General features: G+C 41.2%; 1 protein-coding gene across 11 annotated transcripts in view; it reads left to right on the top strand.

The window, feature by feature from the left end:
* Ryr2 (ryanodine receptor 2) overlaps nucleotides 1-15,854 on the top strand; it is a 562,694-nt gene extending 546,840 nt beyond the window's left edge. For all 11 annotated transcript variants that reach the window (XM_029468301.1, XM_029468299.1, XM_029468302.1 and 8 more), the window contains 7 exons: nucleotides 681-827; nucleotides 2,328-2,462; nucleotides 8,487-8,643; nucleotides 10,980-11,044; nucleotides 12,462-12,562; nucleotides 13,695-13,746; nucleotides 14,405-15,854. In XM_029468301.1, the coding sequence (XP_029324161.1) occupies nucleotides 681-827; nucleotides 2,328-2,462; nucleotides 8,487-8,643; nucleotides 10,980-11,044; nucleotides 12,462-12,562; nucleotides 13,695-13,746; nucleotides 14,405-14,500 (753 nt within the window). In that variant the 3' untranslated portion in view covers nucleotides 14,501-15,854. The remainder of the gene's footprint in view (nucleotides 1-680; nucleotides 828-2,327; nucleotides 2,463-8,486; nucleotides 8,644-10,979; nucleotides 11,045-12,461; nucleotides 12,563-13,694; nucleotides 13,747-14,404) is intronic.
* The last annotated feature ends 5,461 nt before the right edge of the window (nucleotides 15,855-21,315 follow it).

Here is a 21,315-nt window from a genome sequence, read left to right as displayed (position 1 = left end):
AGACTTCCCCAAGCAGTACCAAATATGTAGTTAAGTTCACAAGTATCAGTGACATCAAAGAATACCTCAGTTGCTCTTGGGATTTACTTCAGTCCATGCAATGTGCAATGTTACCTTAATAAAGCTACTTGGGAACTATCCTGCGATAGATTCTAACTAATAGGTCTTAACAATGCCAATGTATAGATAAATGAAGACCAGAGGAAAAGAGAAAAGGAAGGAGTCACTGTTTGTGGGTTCTTAGGTTGACTGTAGACATGGATTCTCCAAACAGAGGCAGTCTTGTCCCTGAGTGATATTCAATGCCTTCTTCTCTCATCATGGATCATCAGGTCACAGGACAGCCTCCATAGTCCAAAATTTATATGGTACAATATAGCAAGCGCCAAGCTGAAGCCGAGCCCTTGCTGTCAGGATATAGGATGATCGTTTCCATTGTTTGTGAAAGGATGAATTAGAAGAGTTGGTGTCAAGGAAAAAAATTGCACTGAGCCTTTCATAGCAAACTAAATAAAGGGCAAATGTGCAAAGGTTGAATCCAGCCAGTTAGAACTAAAGGATTACAGCTTAGACAGAGGAGGTGCATGCAGGGGGTTGTATGGAGCGAGATGACAGTGGCTCGTGCTGGGTTTTGTGTATTCTGTTGTCTGACATGCCTTCTCCCTGTTTGCTCCTAACAGTCCTTCCTCTACCTAGCCTGGTACATGACCATGTCTGTTCTTGGACATTATAACAACTTTTTTTTTGCTGCTCACCTCCTTGACATCGCGATGGGATTCAAGACCTTGAGAACTATCCTGTCCTCAGTTACCCATAATGGCAAACAGGTAAAAGATCCTATTTCCCTTAGAGAAGCAAAACTGATGAGAAAGACGTCTGAAAACAATGCAGCCCTTCAGTGACACTGTGTGGCTTTAAAGATTGTCATGCTGGATTGTCTATGTCTTTTATAAACTATGAGTAGTTCCAGGACCCTATAACTCAGGTTCAGGGGTTGTCTGGATGGTTTAGTTGCATGATCTTGGGTGAGTGAATATTTGCAGGACCAAATTCTTTTCTGGTACAGTACAACTAATAACAATAGCTTGTCAGATTTTTTTTGTGAAGGTTGAGAACAAATCAACCAGCCAGCTCAGACCCATCGACATTGAACACTACATTCGTTCTTGTTTTGCTTATGCGACAGTGCTTGCTCCACCTGATGCTATGCTGTGCCAAAAATTGTTGCAGAATCCAAGTGCATTACTTGCATTTACAAGAAGGTGTTGGCAGTTTTAATACATTTTAATTTAACAAGACATCCTCATGACTTTTTTTAATTGAACTAGGTTTAAATGATACTTTATACTTGACAAGGGCATGCTGACATAGGGGATAGCTGGTCTGGGTCCAGATAGCCCACTGACATTCTGATGGAAGCAACTGCTCAGGCTGGACCTCTGTTACCGTGACCATGCAGATGTATATATTTACTCATTTGTCAGCTGCTTCATGTGTCCAATTGGTGGTAACAATTCTGTGCTAATTATCTAGATCCACAGTCTTTCTAGTCCAGTACATTTAATAATCAGTGCCCCTCCAACCTGGACTCACAGCAACCTTTACTATTACCACAATCCCTTGTTTTCAAAAGTCCAGCATGAAGCACCAACACACGTCACCTACAGGTCTGAATAAAGCTGTGATGCACATGGCAACTCAAAGGCACAAAGCCAGAACCCCTGTGTGCTCTGCTCATTTGCCCCTCAGTGGATTATGACAGAGCTCCTAGCACAGTTAACTAGAGAGGTGGCACAGAAGGTAGGAGCTGGTTCAGTTCCTGGCACTCATATTAGGTACACAACTGACTAACTCCAGTTCCATGGGATCCCACACTCTTTTCTGACTACTTCAGGCACTACACCACCTGGTGTCATATACATACAAGCAGACACACACTTCCCCATAAATTAAAAAAATGATTTATAATGCAGGAGAGCATATACTATTTTCTGAACATTAAAGCTGCTTTCTAATACATATCAATTTGATTTGAGTGTGAAACTAAATTGGAATTCATCTTTACTTGGTTTGTGTTGTGTGCTTGTTAGCCAATTAAGTCGTCAGGCTTAGCATAAAATGCTTTGTCAGACTGATAAAGACAATGTGCAAATAAACTTTGCTTGTGAGCTAAGAAGGTGAGGAATAATGAGAGCATGGATCATATTGGCTTATAGTCAGTAAGTCCGGGTGTGTCCATAGAGTACTCCCCTCCCACCCAGTTGTCAGTTACACCAGTCATACATCCTGTATCCCCCAATATCTGCTAAATGTCATCTTGCTTTCAGCTCGTGTTAACTGTTGGCTTATTGGCTGTTGTTGTATACCTGTACACTGTCGTGGCATTCAATTTCTTCCGAAAATTCTACAATAAAAGTGAGGATGGTGACACACCGGACATGAAATGTGATGACATGCTGACGGTAAGCTCCTGAGCTGGCAGGAAACCACCCCATGCCCACCATCCATGGGCACTGTGCATTGCCTTATCCCCAGCGCAGGAGAGGAGGAGGTGCCTGGCACAATGGAAGGCTGAGTGGCTTTCAGCAGAGCAGAAAGGACTGTTTTTGTAGATTTCCCGCCCATGTTTGTTTGACTTAGTAATTAGTAGACTTCCTGAGAGACGTAGTTAGAATTGGGGCAAATGTTAGCCTGTGAGTCACACATTCCAGGGTAGCAGGTGAATGTTCCGAGGCCTTTGCTCTGCTTGCCGCACTGACTTTCCCTGATGTTACGGCGCAGATCTAAAGATGTATCTTAACAGAGCTGATACTTGGCTTTTATATTGAGTATGTTGTCTTAGAGGTCACCTTTTGGTCTCGGACAGTCAACAGATGCTCCAGATTTCATACCGTTGGTCGTCACTGTTGTACAGCTTGCCTCTCTGATGGGTGTCTCTGGAATAAAATATCCCATCAAAAGCAATGCAGGGCAGGACAGGTTTATTCGGGTTTATTCTGGTTTACAATTCTGGAGGGAGAGAGTCCATCATGTCAGCAAAGTCATGCAGCAGGCAGAGAAGTCCTGAAGGCAGGAGCAGGAGCCCAACTGGTCACACTTCATCCATACTCAAGAAACAAAGCAGCAAGCAGAGTTAGACAATATGACTTCACAACCCCTCTCAAGTGACATCTTTCTTCCAGCAAGGTGCTGCCTACTGAAGGTTCCATAACGTCTGCAACTGTGCTACCCACTGGAGACTAGGTGTTCAGACAATGACTCTATCAGGGAATACTTCATATGCAAATCACAAAAATTACTTTCCATGAGCACTTAGGTTTGGGAGGGGAAAATTAAGCCAAAGGAACTATTGCTATCTGGAGAGAGCAAGAACTTTTCGTGAGCCCTTCACATGTTGGAATACCTACAAGGGCAGGGTTGTGTGTGAGTGTCAAGGGGACTGATAGGATGAGATTTCTCTAGAATTTTCTCTAAAAAAAGGAATTTCCTGGATGATTCTCTGGTGAATAGTAAATTAGGTATTTTTGCACCTCCTTGGGAATAGAATAGAGTACCTTGAAGTACATACAAATACTTAAAGAAATTAAGCTATGATAATGTTGCTTTTTACGATCATAAAATACAAAAAAAAAAAAAACACATCCAATAAGTCTTACTGACCATGTATAAGTCTCTGAGAGCAAAGTGGTAAAAATGAATGCCAATCTTTCTCTTCAAGACAGTAACAAGACAGGTTTGAGTCCTTAAAATAATAAATTTTAATGGCAAACAGGACTTTCTGAATAGTATATAAAACATAGAAACTTGTGAACATCAAAAATTATTATTTTTGAAAATAACAAAAATATATCAAGTCTTATAGGCAAACAATAAGCTGGCCAAAATGTATTAGCTATGCTAAGGAAGGGATGCTGTCCTGATGGATAAAGTTCTCATCACACCTTTAAAAAGACATAAGCCAAGGCCTGCAGTATGCTCAGTGGGGAAGGCACCTGCCTCCAAGCCTGACAGCCAATCTGAATTCTGTCACCAGGTCCTGCATGCTGGAAGGTGAGATGCCTGAAAGGTGTCCTCTGGCTTCCAATCCATGCCATGGCACCCCACTCCCACACAATAAACAAATAAAAAGTAATCTTAAAACATGATAAAAATAAGACAGTAGACAAAGGGTCAACTGTGTGGCTAGACAGTGAATAGTAACTTTAATTCATTCAGTTCACAGGTTTAAGAAGATGCCCGACTATTTCTGTAAAGAAAGAAATTTAGGCCAGAAGAGCAAAAAAAACCCAAATTTAATTGTTAAAACATATTAAAGCTTTTAATAAGTCCAGTCAGTGGATCTATGGAGAAATAAGCCCATTCCTCATACTAGGAATTGGAATTTTTACAATTTTAAAGAGATTGTACATATGTATCAAAGTCTGTTTGTTATGTTAGTTGCTCATATCATGAGGCACCGTGTGACTGATCATCTGTAGTCACAGCTCCTGAGATGACTCAGTTTTCACTCAATATCCATATGCATTTCTAGTGTTTTCCTTAATTTTTCTTAGGACTACCACAGCCTTGCCTGGCTGGGCTTGTCTAGCACTATGGGATGTGAATACAGAAGGCAGAGAAATTCATCTCCATTTTACTTTTGCCTTGCCATTGCCAAAGTGCTTCAGGGCAACTTTAAGGCACGCATTGTGTGTCATGGCTCACAGTTTCAGAGGTTAGACTGTGGTGGTGGTGGACTGAATGTATGGTGGAGCAGACCAGTTTGCTTCTTGGTGGTCAGGAAGCAGAGAGGAGTAGGTTCTAAAGGGCAAGATGGCTTGGAGCACCTGTCACCAGGACCTGATTCCTCCATCACGGCCCCACCTCTTCCTCCCTCTACATCTCAGCACTGTTTAGATTCACTCCTGAGATCCATCCATTCCTTCTATCAGGGCTCTCATGGCCTACTTGCCTCCAGAAGCATCCTCATGGGCACTCACTAAACGCTTAGGTGCTTCTTTATCAAATCAAGTTGACAAGCATGCTTAGCATCACAGTCTCATTTTAGGATAAGTAAGTGGGCTCTTGACTTAGCTAGAGCCTGTACATCATCAGTTTGAGGGACTTCTGAGAGCCATGAGCAAGACCACTGGTGGCTCTGGATGGTGTAGGCATTCTCTGTATATAGCCATGAGGTTTGTATCTTGTCTTTAACTGTGAAGAGCTTGGGTGTTCTGTGAGGAAGGATGTCTGGTGCCTCCTTTCAGGAGGAGAAAACTGAATCTTTGCTGCTCAGGCTTATCTCTGTGGGCAGAGAACAGTTATCAGCAGGAACTTCAACCTTTGGGTTCTGTCACTTCCAGCAGGTGGCACTGCAGCCAAAGTTTTACAAACTCTAGGACTCACCCAGGGATGTCTTTCTTCTTTCCTCCCAGATCATGATGTTTCTCATTCTAAGAATCTAATTATACTAGCCGTGTCCTCATAGGATTTGAACTACGTCTTTGAGAATGTAGGAGGAGAGAGTGTGAGGAAAAAAAAGTCTATAGCTGGGGGCAAAATGGTGGTAGCTGAGGAGCCTGGGTGCATAGGCCTGACCTAGGAAGCTCAGCAGGACCAGAGGACCCTCAGCCCCAGCCCCTTTCAGATAATGAAGATAAGAGGCAGCTTGGGGGAGGTTAGCTGCTTATGCACTTACTGGACATCACCTCAGTTAATTAGTATCCAACTTCACCTTTCCAGCAAGGTCTCTAGCTCCTGCTTCCTGGTTCCCTGGTACCACCTCTCCCTCTGCCACACTTCCTTTAAGCCCTCTCATACCCCACCTCTGTCTCCTGATCTTTCCCCAGGTTTTTTTTTTCTCTCATTTTTTTTTTCAGATTCCCTGAAAGAAGTGTAGTTTTCTGTCTCCAAACCACCTTCTTCCACTTTAGTCCTAATTAGGCTCAATCTATGATAAGAAATGTGGAGAAAAAGGGTTCTGATTTTCAGGAAAAGGATGATAATTTGACTGCTGAGCCCCAGACAACAGTGGGTGTTCACACACCTTACCAGTGTGGCCACCATGAGCTCTGCTTGGAAGTCTGAGGCTAAGAGAGCCCCTCCGACCTCCCAAAGATACCCTGTCACAGTAACATTAACCAGCCAGGACACCTGCGACCATCATCGTTGTTCCCCGTGGCCTCAGGTCTATGTATGAAGACTCACATTCAGAGCAGAGCATGGGACACCATTTTCTCCTTGGTAAAAATAAACAGTATATGTGGTATATAAAGAGTTTAGACAGAAAACAGAAGTATACACTGAAAATAAATTATACTTTCTTCAAAAAGGCACTGTGGACAATTTTTGCCACCAAGTTTTAAGGAATCAATGTAGTGTCCCAAAGGTAGATATCTGGTTCTATTTTTTTCAAGTGACTGTCTCTAAAACATCTAGACACAGACTCAGTAGATGGCACTATCAATCTAGACACGAGAGCTTCCAGAAGACAGCGTGTGCAGATAGACCTAAACCAGTCTAGGTGCTACAGCCTTAAACCAACTCTTTCTAGAGGACTCTCTTGGCCTCACTACCACAAAGAGCCTTTTCTAGGGTCCAGAATAGGGCTGGTGGGTCTAGATAGGTTTTTATAGTAGGGGGGTTCAGGGCAGATGTCATCATGGGTTTGACATTTGGCTTATTGTATGTTAGGCTGAGAAAGTACCTCTATGAGCATGGTATTTCATGATTGATTATCAACCTGGCAGGATCACATGGGGATGGGACTGTGGGCACATGAACCAAGTGCTGAGATGTGGACAAAGTGCCAGGCTTTTCTCCTTCACTGCAGAGGGAGCAGCTAAACAGTCTGGAAGGGGTAAGGGGCAGGTGTTAAATAAGTTAGGGTGTGTAGAACAGGCTAAGGAAGACCTTCAGACTTCTGTCCTGGAAGGATGTGGTTTTGATGGGAAAGGCTACCACCTGGCTCAGAGGATGTACAGCAAACACTTACAGATGGGGAGGTTTATAGAGGGGTAGGATTGCAGGAGGTGCCAGGGTATGAATGTAGAAGTCATTTATTATTATTATTATTATTATTATTATTATTATTATTATACTATATATAAAGATACTATTAGCAGCTAGTCAGTAGATGTTAAGAATTCTTATTGTAACTTGCTATGCTGTGTTTGGTTAATGTCCCTGATAGGCCTGCTCTTTTCTGAGGGAGGTGTGCGGGGAGATTTATTAAAGGAGAGAGGTAGTAGGGTAGAGGTTGGGGGAAGGGGAGGGAGGGGAAAGCAAACCAGTGGGGATGTAATATATGAGAAAAGAATAAAAGAGAAGAAAATTCAAGGAGAAATAAGATATGTATATATATATATGTGTATGTATATATATATATATATATATATGTATATATATATGTGTATATATATATATATACACTTCCTGCTCTTGTTTACACAAGTGCCGAGTTGCCAAAACATTATATATTTTAGGCCTTAATTCATTCTGCATATTCTTCACTTAATTGATAAGTATATTTTATTTTAAATCTCTAATTGTATATAGAGTTTGAATTTTAAGTAAAAATATATTTAGCCAGGCGTGGTGGCACACGCCTTTAATCCCAGCAACTTGGGGGCAGAGACAGGTGGATTTCTGAGTTCGAGGCCAGCCTGGTCTACAAAGTGAGTTCCAGGACAGCCAGGGCTATACAGAGAAACCCTGTCTCGAAAAAAACAAAAAATATATTTAAGTAAATTATGAGTGACATGACTATACATTATTATAGAAAAAAAGGAAGTCTCCTAAAATCTAAAATGTACAGGATGGCCCTGATCATAAGGGATTACAGAGTTCTCAAAAGCTCAAATGCCTGTGCTGCTGAAGCCAAGCTCTGTTTCAAAGATAGCAAAACTCTTTTGGTGCATCCTGCCTCACATCTGTAGGAGTTGTGGGTGGCCTTTTTGTTTTAATGAATGAGTTTCTCGTTCCTCTTCATCTCTCCACACCATCTTTCTTCATTTGCTTAGACACTAAGTAGGAAAGATTTCTGCATCCCACTGTATTAGCGTTAAGTGAAGAAGTCAGTAAGTCCTCCTTCATCTAGCTCAGTTTCTAAGATTCCATCTTTTACTCCACTGGGCTTTTAATTTCTTGTTCCATGTCTGTGCCATTGTGGGAATCACCAGACAATATAGTTTTATATAGCTCATATTACGATAACGTGATAGTAATGCTATATCTCCTCATGTGCTTCAGGGCTAAGGTGCTAATGAAGCACTTCTCTGTCTTTCCCAAGCGGCACAGAAGGTCCAAACAGAGTGAACAGTGTGGAGCTTTGCTTAAGAGAGTGCAGGAGCCACAGTCAGAGCACACGAAGGAGGATTAAAACAGACAGATGACACAGAGCACAGATACTTCTCATTCAGAATGAGAATTTAGAGAGAAAGACTCGTGTTAGTGGAGTGCCAGGGAGGGTGGCAAGCCTTAGAATTGTCTCTGTTCCTACCTTCCAGTGTTACATGTTCCACATGTATGTGGGCGTTCGTGCTGGAGGGGGCATTGGTGATGAAATTGAAGACCCAGCAGGAGACGAGTATGAGATCTACCGCATCATCTTTGACATCACATTCTTCTTCTTCGTGATTGTCATCCTTCTGGCTATCATACAAGGTAAGGCACATCCAGCTGTGGCTCTTGGGTACCTTGAGCCATCTGCTGCTGAAGCCAACAATGCAAGGTGGGCTAACAGTATGACATGTTTTCTGCCAAGGCCAAATGGAACCTTTTCTTCTCGTATTCCTTCCTTGTGAAATCTCTAGAGGAAAAATAGAGAAGTATGTGCTGATGTCAACAAGCTCACCTCGCAGCTTTCGCCATACAGGGAATAAGAGTTTCCTTTTGGACTGAATTTGAGGAATCACGTCCTGGGTACAAAGATTTATGCCCCTCCCAATCTCCTGTTCTAAAATTCGAGCCGTTTTATAAAGCGTTATAGTTTTACAGAACAAAAAACGGAGTCATGGATCAAGGCAAGTTAAAAAAAATTGGTGAGGATATCAGAGATGCAGGTACAGTAAGATGGAAAAGGCTTTCCTATAGGCCTCGGATGTTTTCAGATAACATTCTTAGCTTTGGGGTTAGTGAAAGCTAGGGTTCTGCTAAGTGAATGGGTTCTAAAAAGGTTTTTAATCTATTAATCATGGAATGTTAGCTATTCAAAAGCAGTCAAGGTATGGGCTATTCAGGGGTCTAAAAGTAGCCCAAGCTAAGGTAATTAGCTGTGTGTTGTGTGTGTGTATGGGGGGGGGTGCATGCACGCCTGCATATGTGAAGGACAGAAGTTCAGGAGTCATCTACTCTGGTTTTTGGGGGTGGGGGAGGGTCTTTCACTGTTGCCTAGGGCTCTTCTATTATGCAGGCTAATCACTGAGCCACAAAGACCTGTGTCCACCTTTTTGTGAGAAAACTCCAAGTGCTGGGATTACAGGCTCGCTCTACCATCTCTACCTTTTTAAATTCTAGGAATCAAACTCATGCCCTCACGTTTGCATGGCATACACTTAACAGATTGAGCCACTTTCTTGGCCTGCTTGATCTCTGCAGGGTTTGACTCCTTGTCCTGCAGCCCCACCAGCTTTGAAAGCTTAGAGGAGCTGTGAGCCATTCAGGCTGAGGCTATTCAATTCTCTAAGCTCCACAGTTATGGATAGGTTTCAAACAAGGGCATCAGTTCACATCCCCACTCCAGTCATTGGTACCTGATTAGTTCCGCATGTACAAACATATTGTTGCTGTGCAACATTTCATTAGTGAGTACCTACTATGTGTTAGTTATGTCTGGTAACTCATGTTACCCTTCGCTGACATCATAAGGACTATGTCAACACTTACAATTTCCACGAGAACTCACTAAGCTATGGCAAGTCTCAGTCACTTGGCCAAAGTGTGCAGCAGCCCAGACTGGGGTTGAAATCCATGGCCAGTCTGAGCAGATTGGATTCAGAATCTTCCGCTGCAGCCTTCGAGCAGAGGGAATCACTTACAGTAAGATCTTTTTTTCCTCCGAAAGTCACTCCTGTTTGCATTTTTTGTTTCCTATTCAGCACATTTATCCCAGCTTAAGTTAACTGTCTGTAAACACGACATTATCCTTTATATTCCACAGGTATGAGATGATACTGGTAAGGTACACAGATAAGTATAAAGGACTCATAATCCATCCGCAATGTCTTTATGGAAGGAAACAATATTGCTTTATAAGTAGGCAAAGTTTGGGCTGGAGAGATGACTTAGCAATTAAGAGCACTTACTGTTCTTCCAAAAGATGAAGTTCTCGGTGCCATATAGGGCAGCTCACAACTCTCTGTAACTGCAGATCCTTTTCTGGGTTCTGTGGGTACTCACACATATGCGGATGTATGTACTCTTAGACATACACTTAAGTAAAAGAAAGAATATTTTAAGAAGAAAAAAGTCAAAACATTTGGAAGAAGTAATTAGAAAGTCACAGAACAGAAATGAGGTAAAACCCTAACAATTGCACTTATTAAACATTCATCATATTTGATAAAATTATAGACAGCTTAGGAGGTTGGGAGATATTTCTCAGACCACATAGTAATGTTTTATTTTTGTGTGTGTCTTTTTTAATTTTACAACCACTAATCTCAGTTACTCCTCTTGGCCTGCAGTAAGTAATAATATAGCTTGTGTATGTGCCAAGTTAATTAGGATTGCTTTTTTTCCTACCCTGTCACTTCATTTTAAAATGCTTTTCCAGTAAGCATTCGGCCCTATCACATTATGTTTGGCTCCCAGAGAGTGTTACTTCCCTAGTAGGAAGCAGCCAGAATGACGTCAGCCTTCTCCCATGTTCAGAATGTCTTCTCATGTGATTTGCACGTTCTCACTTTTCAGAGAAGAGTTATCCATCCAGGGAGTTATGAGCTGAATGACTGATTGCTCATCGTTGATGGCGATCACATAGTCTTTCTTTTCAATACTAGGTTTGATCATTGATGCTTTTGGAGAACTCAGAGACCAACAAGAGCAAGTCAAGGAAGACATGGAGGTAAGGCATTTGTGACTTGGCTGTGGGCTGCTGTGAGTTATGCCCAGGTTCTCCAGTGGTTACTGAATTCATTTGAAGCTGAATATAGTCCTGTAATTCTAAAATCCTCATACAAAGGAAGGCATCCTTCACTTTAGCTCACAGTACAGGCCTTCTGGCCTATGCATAGACCACTTGGCAGTGTGCATAAAGACAAATCCAGAGGAGGGTAATGCAAATTAGCCTAGTCCTAGACACACTCATTGGTTTGTTTCATGCCCAGACCAGCACCTGACCATGGAAGGACTTTTCCAAATCACTGATGGAGCCCTTAATGACTGGTCTAAATGTGTACCTCTTTTGTTTGGGTAGTAGACTTTGTTTAGATAGCTGGAAAGTTTAGAATGTCAGTTGAGGATGCAGCTAATCCTGTTTAGCTGTTTATCATGAACAGATCCATCTCTAAGTCTAGGTAGGTGCATGTAGAGAGAGAGAGAAAAAAAAGCAAAGACATTTCTAATTAGCCACCACAGACCCATCCTCCTGCTAGAACCCATATCACTTAAGAAAACCCCAAGATATACTTATGATATCATGTTTATACTCAAGGACCATATCACAGTCCTCAGTAGTTGATATTTGGCATACATTGAAGGAGTCAGATATTGAGCTTCTTTCCAACAATGTGCTGGTTAGCATTTTCTGGGGTGATGTAAACAAATGCCTGTTTATCCCTGTTAGGGAATTATGTCAGGCCAAAAGAAGGGATTCCACTCAAGTCTAACTTGGACCAGTGAATGCCTTGTGGCTTGGCTGTGGGCTGCTGTGAGTTATGCCCAGGATTCCCAGTGGCTACTGAATTCATCGGAAGCTGAATACAGTCCTGTAATTCTCTTCAGGCCTAAGCATAGGCAAAGGCCATGGAGAAGGGGTTATTTACAGGTTTGTGGATATGGAGGATGCTTAGAGTAGCATAAGTGAGGGACACACACACATATATATCTATATAAATGTATATAGATATAGATAGTATGGTTGAGGGGTTGTTCATAAGAGCATGAGTGACCTACAGCAGTTGCATTACTGAAAGACCCACCAACCAGATTGGGTGATGACTCAGGACAGCTACATTCTGAGAGCTCCCACCCCCCACCTTATAGACAACTGCTCCTGAGAGTCTCCTCCTGCTCATTTAAGCTAAGGGAGGAGGCTACTCAACCTGTACCACTCTCACCTTCCTGTGCCTGGCAAGTTGCCTGTGTCTAGTAAGTTCCTGGTAGATTTCCCAAGCTTCCTGAGTTGTATGAACATTTCTTCTTCCTCTAGAAGCAACTGGCTATATTCAGAGGCGGCAGCTACACAACCCAATGAACTGTGTTTTCCCTCTATGATATCTTCTGCCTTCTCTGACATCCTGTTATCTCCCCTTGTCTTCTAGACCAAGTGTTTCATCTGTGGGATTGGCAACGATTATTTTGATACAGTGCCACATGGCTTTGAAACCCATACTTTACAGGAACACAACCTGGCCAACTACCTGTGAGTGCCCCTATAGGCTTCCCCCCAGCCCCCCTGAGCCAATTCTCTCCCATTCCTATGAACTCCAGAAGCAGGGCAGTAGTTGGACTCCAAGAGGAAAAGACTGGTCCTCTCGAACCCTTGGAGTAGTAGGTAGACTTAAATAACTAAGCTGTCTAATTTCATGTAAATGGCAATGGAGGATCTAGACTAGAAATAGGGTGCTATAGAGCCTTGAAGAAAGACCTAGCCATGTTCCTATTTTAAGTAGGAACCCTCCTGATGCAAGCCTGAGATCATGCAGATCCTTCCTCATCCCACATCCCTGTTTTCTCATTTCCCCTCCCCTTTTGGAAGACCACTATGTCTCTCTGGGTACCTCAGAAAATTTAGTTTAAAACGTTTTGTTGTTTATGATAATAGTTAGGATAGTTCGAGATTTTTGTTTGTTTTTTACTGGGTTTTACACATATGTATATATGTATGTATATATGTGCATATGTATCTAAATATATATAGGTATATTATGTATGCATATAAAATAAAAATATGGCCTTTCCTTGGAACTAACCCAAACTACACTTTATCAAAATATCATCCTTAGTTTTGGATCCAATTTTAATATCAGATGGACAATGTTATGTCAAGTAAAGTGTTTGAGAGGAAAGTAGTTGAACTATACTCAATTCACCTGATGAAAATAGAACTTATGAAGCCAGTATTCAATTAAAATTTGTCAGTGTTGATTTGAGCCTGACCAAAAACAATGTACCTCTAAGGGCCAGGCAGGGTTGTATGCGCCTTTAATCTCCACGAGGCAGGCAGTCTGCCTGTAATCCCAGGACTGGGGAGGCAGAGGTGGATGGAACTTTACATAGTTCCAAGCCAGCCCCAGCCACATAATTAAACTCAGTGTGTGTGGTTTCTTTTTTTAAGTAACTTTGATATAAAAGTGTGTGTGAAATTAGACAGGCCATCTCTGAGAACATGCTTATTTCTTTCTGGTATATTGTAATTAGTTTCCAGAAATTGAATTTGTGGTGTTTTCTCCATTTTCATAATCCATTGCAATTAAGACAGATTTCAGCCTCTTTTCTGTTTATGCTAGTATTTTCATGTAGTCCACTGCTGACCACTTTCTCTGTCTCTGTAGGTTTTTTCTGATGTATCTCATAAACAAGGATGAAACAGAACACACAGGACAGGTGGGTGAAGGCCAGTTATACACCATCATCAGGATGAAAGTGTAGGAAAAGAGTGTAGATAATACAGCAACATGTAGATATTCAACACTAAGGGGAAGAATTTATTTTCAGGGGCTGGAGAGGTGACTTAGTGTTTCCCAGCACTCACGTGGTAGCTCACAACCACCAGTGACACCAGCTCCAGGGATCCAATTCCTTTTCTGGCCCCCATAAGCCCTGTGCTCACCAGTGCACAACTACACAGACATACATATTTGATTTGAAAAAGAAAAAACATTACTTTTAGATACTAATTATGCTACCTGGAGAGAAATAGCAAAATTTTAATTTCACATTTAAAACTAAGCTTTTAACTAAAAATACTAAATTTCCTTGTGAATTCAATCTTTTTTCTTCTTTAAAGATTATGGCTATTGTGTGGCTTATATTTTCAAATGAACTTCCACTTACAAAATTATAATTGGGAAAAAAACATTCAATGTCTATGGTTTTAAGGAAAATTTGAAATTCCCCTTCTAGTTTACTCACTACAAATGGATAATACTTTGAACTTGGATAAAATTAAAAATCATAATAAATGTAAACCTTAGAGACTTAAAAATATGTTGTTATCATATATTGCATATATTGGTCAAGCTAAAGACATTCTGTTTTACAGGAATCTTATGTCTGGAAGATGTACCAAGAGAGGTGTTGGGAATTTTTCCCAGCAGGAGATTGTTTCCGGAAACAGTATGAAGATCAGTTAAATTAACATCATACCTCGATTGTCTCTGAAAACCAAAAGCAATCTCTCTCTCTCTCTCTCTCTCTCTCTCTCTCTCTCTCTCTCTCTCTCTCCCTTCCTCCCTCCCCCCCCCCTTGGAAACACCTGCTCATATTTTCCAATAACCAGCATCCTGTGCTGATGCATGGATGCTCAGTCTCAGAGGACCTGACTGTTCTCCCCCCACCTCATCTATCTTCATTGAGAAACAAAGACCGAAGAACAATCCAAATAAGCATTCAGACTAACCAGGAACTCTGGAAAGGAATTTATCATGGATACTCTACCATACCACCCATGGACAGCTTCCCCTGAGGGGTCATGGAGTCTCCACAAGCTGCCAGACCTGTGCAGCCAAGCACGGCAGTCACACTCACCCAGGCTCTTTATTTTGCCATCCCAGAAGGAAGTGTCTGAGGGTCATAGAGCACTGTAGCACTTAACAGGTTGCCATGCAAAGGGAAATAGTGCCTTACTATAAGTGGGTTGAGCTATGCAGAAGATAATGTGCATGACAAACACCTTTATTTTCTTTACATCAACCTTGTTTTCTTAGATAAAATGGTTTTGTGATTTTGGTTTCTTTCTTTTTTCTCCCCTTTTATTCTTTTCTTTGGTGGAGGAGGGTAAGAAAAGCTATCTGTGCTATTTTCAAAAGAAGGGTGGTGTGTCTCAGGACAGAAGGAGGCTCTTGTCATCCAGCTACGTCACATTTACCCTCCCCACTTTGGTAAAGACTCTGATGCTACATGGCAACTTATGAAATCTTTGTATGAAAAAAAAAGACTGCAAAAACACAACTTTCAAAAGAACTAATTCATTGCATGTTTATTATGCAAGTTTAAATGAACAAAGAAAGCCCTCAGAAACAAGTTGATCCACACAGGAGAACTTTCGTGATAATTACATCCGTAGTAACAAAGCTGTGGGCTCATTCATATTTCTGGAGTCAGTGTCATCCACCGACAGTTGGAACCATCGCCAATGTGACAGTAGTCTTGGGTTTTCCTCTTTCTTTTGGCCACCTGTGATCAGTCATTGGTTAAGGACGCCTTGACAGGCCATCTTTTGATATCCAAGCTGAAGCAATATCCATTCAGAGATTTCATTGGTTGCATCATAAGACATGGGTGACCATGTACATTGATTCATTTTATGTTTTTCTTTTTTCTTTTTTTTTTCATTTTGAGTCCTTTTAAATGTAATTCTAATCTTTACAATTAAAAAAAGACAGGTTCAGAATGGAAGCGAGGTCATTCTGTGAACATTGAAGATCTTTTATTACAAGTCTGCTTGTTAATTTTAGAATTGTAAAACGGCTCTAATTAAACTATTTAACTAACTTCCTTGTTTGTCTCCTATGTCTTCCTATTTCACATATACCAGGAAATCATAGAATCCCATGCTTTTAATTCAGTTTAATTGTGTGTAGGACAAACCCAGACACTTCACAGTCAGACAAACATAGCAGTATTTGTAACAGGAGAGTTGGGTTCACCAGGCACCTTGACCCTTTTCTATCTTGTGGGGTAATCCAATGACAACTAACTCTCTTCCCACTTTTAAAATTTTCATACATCTTTCACTTTAAAGAACTCTTCCTTGCTCAGGCAAGTGAACTTTTCCATAATAATTACAACCCACTTAATATCTTAATAGGAAAGAGAAGTAGACCATAAATAAGTAGCTCATTAAACACAGAGACGCGTGTTATGCACTACAGATCATCAGGGCTATTAGTTATCATCTGTTCTATTACGTCTTATCACATCACCAAAGCTCCATTACGTCTTACTACATCACCAGAGCTCCAGAACCTGGCTTTTGTGTTTCTCTTTTGGAGTCACTTTTATTTGAGGGAAGAGATAAATCTTGGCACACTGTAGATATTGCTTCCAAGCCTTCTCAGAAATGGAACCTTATGTCGTAAAGAGTCTGAGCCAAGTAGACCTGGTCAGCTCTCTAACACATCAAAGAGCATGAATCCCTGTACCATTCTTATTTGAGACAAATTTGGAAGTTAGATTCAGATCTTCTATTTATAATGTCCACATTGTGGTAGACACAAAATAACAGTAAAGGTAAGAAAAAAGGAAATAAAGTCATAGATTTGTCAAGATCTGTGCACTTTACTAACTGACAGCTCCTCAGAGGTGATAGAAATATTAGGGAAAGAGACATTGGAATTGGTGAAATGGGGGTTCTGTTAGCCAATGGGTGTTGCAAACACATCAGTGTTGGAAGAAAAGTAAAAACACAGGTGGGCTACTTGTGCAAGTCATACCTGTCCAATCACTATTGACCAACACACCAGGACATCACTGGGAGACCATCCAACAGAAGATGGTAAAATCACTATAGGGGTGTAATGCTTGTAATTTCAACACCACGGTGGAAGCCCAGGGCTGGCCTTATGCTACACAAGTGAGTTCAAGGTCAGCCTGTGATGGGGGAGACTCTGTCTAAAAGAGACAAAAGGAATTCAATCTTATCCATATTATTTATTTGCCTAGGAAATATTCAGGGAATCTCAAACACAGTGTGACTCTACCTCTCTGATTCTCTAGGCTGCCTGAGGCGAATTCAGGAGCTGTGATCCTGTGAGGTATTTTTCTCATCCCTATGATTATTTGACATGAAGCAAATAATGGAAGAAAGGATTTATTCTGGTGTGGCTTGAGGGGTCCAGTTTATCAGGATAAGAAGGCATGGTGGCAATAGATCCATAGCAGTGGAAGCTGTTATCTGGTTTGTTTATATTTCAGCTGGTTGGGAAGCAGGGAAATCAACTCTGACTGCTATGGCTTTACATCTGCCAGCTGGATCCATGTCCAAAAGGTCCCACAGACTCTCAAAACTACAGGACCAGCTGTGGACCAAGCTTTCAAGCCTTTGGGGAACCATTTAAATTCAAAGCATGATAGTCATCCTCTCAGAAATATTTTATCCCACCCATTCAGACATTATCAGGAACACTATCATGGTCACCCTGGGTACTTTCAAAGCTTCAACACATACAGAAATCATTAAGATTGTCACCAATTCTCATCTATTTTTTTCTTTCTGAAAATAATTTTCTCTGTGATTCACAGAATGGATTCAGATTAATGGTTTTAGCAAAAGCTTTCCAACTGTGATAGCCCTCCTTAGATGTACATCTGGCAGTTTTTCCAAGGACAAGATACAGCTTGTTTTCATTCACAACCAGTTCCTAAACAGAGCCATCTCATCAAAGGCCCAAATGTAGCCTTGTGATTAGCCTGTTATCCTTTATCAACCAGGACAGTATGAACCATCACAGGCTCCTTCTGACCTTATAGACTTCCATGGGAAAGCAGAGTTAGGAAAGGTTTGAGTAAATACCAATGATGTCCACTGATGCTCACTCTGGCACTCTTGCTTTTCTGACAAGGGAATCCCCAGGGCATTCAGAATAACCAGCTTCAGCATGTACAGTTGAACACACTCTTTATGAATGAAGAGACAAAGTCTAGTCTAACCCTGTGCTATAAGGGATACCCATTGGACAGTTTGCTTTGGTGTTGAGCCCATTTCTGTAGTGAAAATTTAGTTTTCAAAACTATCCATCAGTTATTTTACTGTTGTAGTTATACCATTTATCATAACTAGCATGATTTTTATAGTAGAACCAATTAAAATTTATCCTCAACTAGCTTAAAAATGAATGAGACTCAGACTATGGTTATTTTCTTTGGCTTTGACAATTACTAGGGTGCTCACTCCTAATCTACTTTTCTAACTGCTGGCCTAGCTACCTCCCCTGCAGTGTACCCCCAAATACTTGCCGTTTCTCCTGGCCACGTACGTGTTCATGGTACCTCTCCTCTCATAGCACGTCTACTCTCTCCTCATTCTCTTCTCCTTTCTTCTCTGCCCACAAGCAGGTAACCCAAAATCCACCTACCTCAAATCCCTCTAGTAACTGGCCATATACATTTTAATTTAACCAATAGTTTTAAATTAAGGAACAAGGTTGCACAAAATTAGCTGATAAATGTGAGAATTCACTTGTAGGTCTAGAACAGAATTTAGCATTATAAACATAGCAACAGACCAAACCTCAACAGTTTTAGTTCATATTTTCTCAAAACTTTTGGACCACATTACTAAGAAGATTTCATAAGGTCAAATAATTTAAGATCAGATCACAGAGGTGTTTGATAGCAAAGAGTAAACTAATACTTGGCTTCCTTGCCCATGTCAGGGAGGGGAAATCACTTCCCCTCTGCTATGTTCTGTATTTCAAAGCCTGGACATTAAACTGAGCTTTAGTTACTACTACACGTTTTAACTTGCCTCTTCCACAAGCCGTGAGAGGTGTATGTTGCTAATGTAATAAGACACAAAAAGAATATAATTGGTTTAAACATTGGAATGCAAAAAATGAAAAAAATGTATTAAGTAAGACTATATGTCTTGCTAAATAAGATATCAAGATTAAATACAAGAGTCAATGAGGTAACACAATAAAAACTAGTTTCCTTTACAGTTATGGCTTATATTAAAAACTATGCAGCACCTACAAATAAGCATAAACTGAAAAAAAAGTTTACATGAAAATCATAAATTTTCCTCTGCCTTCCAAGTGCTGGGATTAAAGGCATGTGCCACCACTGCCCAGCACTGCCAGGGCTACACAGAGAAACTCTGTCTTGGAAAAAAAAAAAACAACAACAAAAATCATAAGTTTTACTAGGCATATTCTTATTCACTTATGATCTTGATAGTTCACAGAAAAATGTGTGTCACTGCTGCTGCAGAGATAAAAATCTCAGATGCCCATAAGTTTTCTGAAAGCATTAAATTTTAGTAATTTGTTTCATAATCAATCAGAATTGTCCATGTATATTAGTTTTTCTTACTTGAAACAGGAAGGGAGATATATTTCTAGGAGCCTGCAGAGGTTAAGGAGGAGAGGAGAATGAGAGAGAGAATGAACAAGAGAAAACATACTCTGGATGGACTTTCCTTCAGTCTCTGCTCCTTGGGATCCATCCCATCTGCAGACACCAAACCCCAACACTTGTCTGAGAAGCTCCACCAGCATTTCACTAAGACAGATGCAGATACTCAGCCAACCATTGGACTGAGCCTGGGGACCCCAATGGAAGTGTTAGGGAAAAGAACTGAAGGGGCTGAAGGGGATCGAAACCCTGTAGGAAGAACAATAATATCAACCAACCAGACCCCACAGAGCTCTCAGGAACTAATCCACCAAACAAAGAGTACACATGGAGTGACCCATGGCTCCAGATGCATATATAACAGAGGGTGCCTTATCTGGCACCAATGAGAAGGGAGGCCCTTGGTCCTCTGGAGGCTCGTTGTGGCAACATAGGGGGATGCTAGAGGGGTGAGGTGGGAGTGGGTGGGTGGGTAGGCGGGGGAGCACCCTCTTACAAAAGGAAGGGGGATAAAATGGGAGTGTTGCAGAGGGGAGACTGAGAAGAGAAACAACATTTGCAATGTAAATAAATAAACCAATTAATAAAGAAAAATCCCAATAAATATTTTTATGTTATTAAAAAAAAAGAAAAGAAAACATACTTTGTGGCTAGACATCATTGAAGCACCTGGAACCACTTTGTCAGGATGAAAGCAGGAGAGAGATGGGTCAGGAAGGGACTGCAAAGAGATTTACAGTATGAAGAGCATTTGAGCCATTGTTACTGACTTTGAAGATGGAAGAAGAGAACCACAAAATAGGATGTTCAGTTAATTCTGGGATTTGTGAATGACCTCCACTGAAAGAAAGGATACAGAAACCTCTGACTTACAGCTCATGGGATCCAATCTGCCTGTGACCTGAATGAACAGAAAGTGGATTAACCCCTGAGCCTCCAGAAAGGAACAAGCTGAGCCTACACCATCCAACCTGTAGATGATGTAGAGGGTCCCTTCCCTCCCAAACTATGAAATAACAAATGAGTATCCCATTAAGATGCCATATTTGTAGTACTTTATTATACTAACAACATAAAACTAAAATGAGAATAATTTAGCAGTGTGTGGTCTGAGTGAAATACACACTAGACAAAGCTAATGGAAGTTTAGGTTGCAGAAAATATGCAGGAACTACTTAAAACACACAGGAAGAGCCGAGCGGTGGTGGCACATGCCTTTAATCCCAGCACTTGGGAGACAGAGGCAGGCAGATTTCTGATTTAGAGGCCAGCCTGGTCTACAAAGTGAGTTCCAGGACAGCCAGGGCTATACAGAGAAACCCTGTCTCGAAAAACCAAAACAAACAAACAAACAAAAACAAAACAAAACAAAAAACTCAACAACAACAACACAGGGAAAAATATAATCTCATGAAATGGGGAATTTCTTTTAAACACAAGCATAAGAAAATAATCTGAATGGACACAGAAGTAAACATTAAATAGATAATACTCACTAGTGGAGCATCAGGGTAGCTAGGGCACAGAGTCGGCTGACACCCGCCAGCTAACCACAGACCCACCACTGAATCTTAAGACCTCTGGTGAGTGGAACACAGCATCTGCTCCAATCCAATCTCGTGGGACCTGAGACTGCATTAATTAGGGAAACAGAAAACCCAGCCTGATCAGAGGCACAAGTCCCTTCCGGTCCATGCCAGCACAGGGGTACTTTGAGCATGGAGTCTGCAGATACCCTTAAGGTATACACAGGACACTCCACAGGATCTTAAGACCTCTGTGAGTGGATCACAACTTCTGCCAGGAGGCAGGTTCGAACACCAGATATCTGGGCACCTTCCTTGCAAGGGGAGAGCCTACCTGCAGAGAGTACTCTGA

This window comes from Mus caroli, chromosome 13 (assembly GCF_900094665.2).
Source record: "Mus caroli chromosome 13, CAROLI_EIJ_v1.1, whole genome shotgun sequence".
Lineage (NCBI taxonomy): Eukaryota > Metazoa > Chordata > Mammalia > Rodentia > Muridae > Mus > Mus caroli.
Note: the sequence above shows the minus strand (reverse complement) of the source record. Positions and strands in the feature narration are given on the sequence as shown.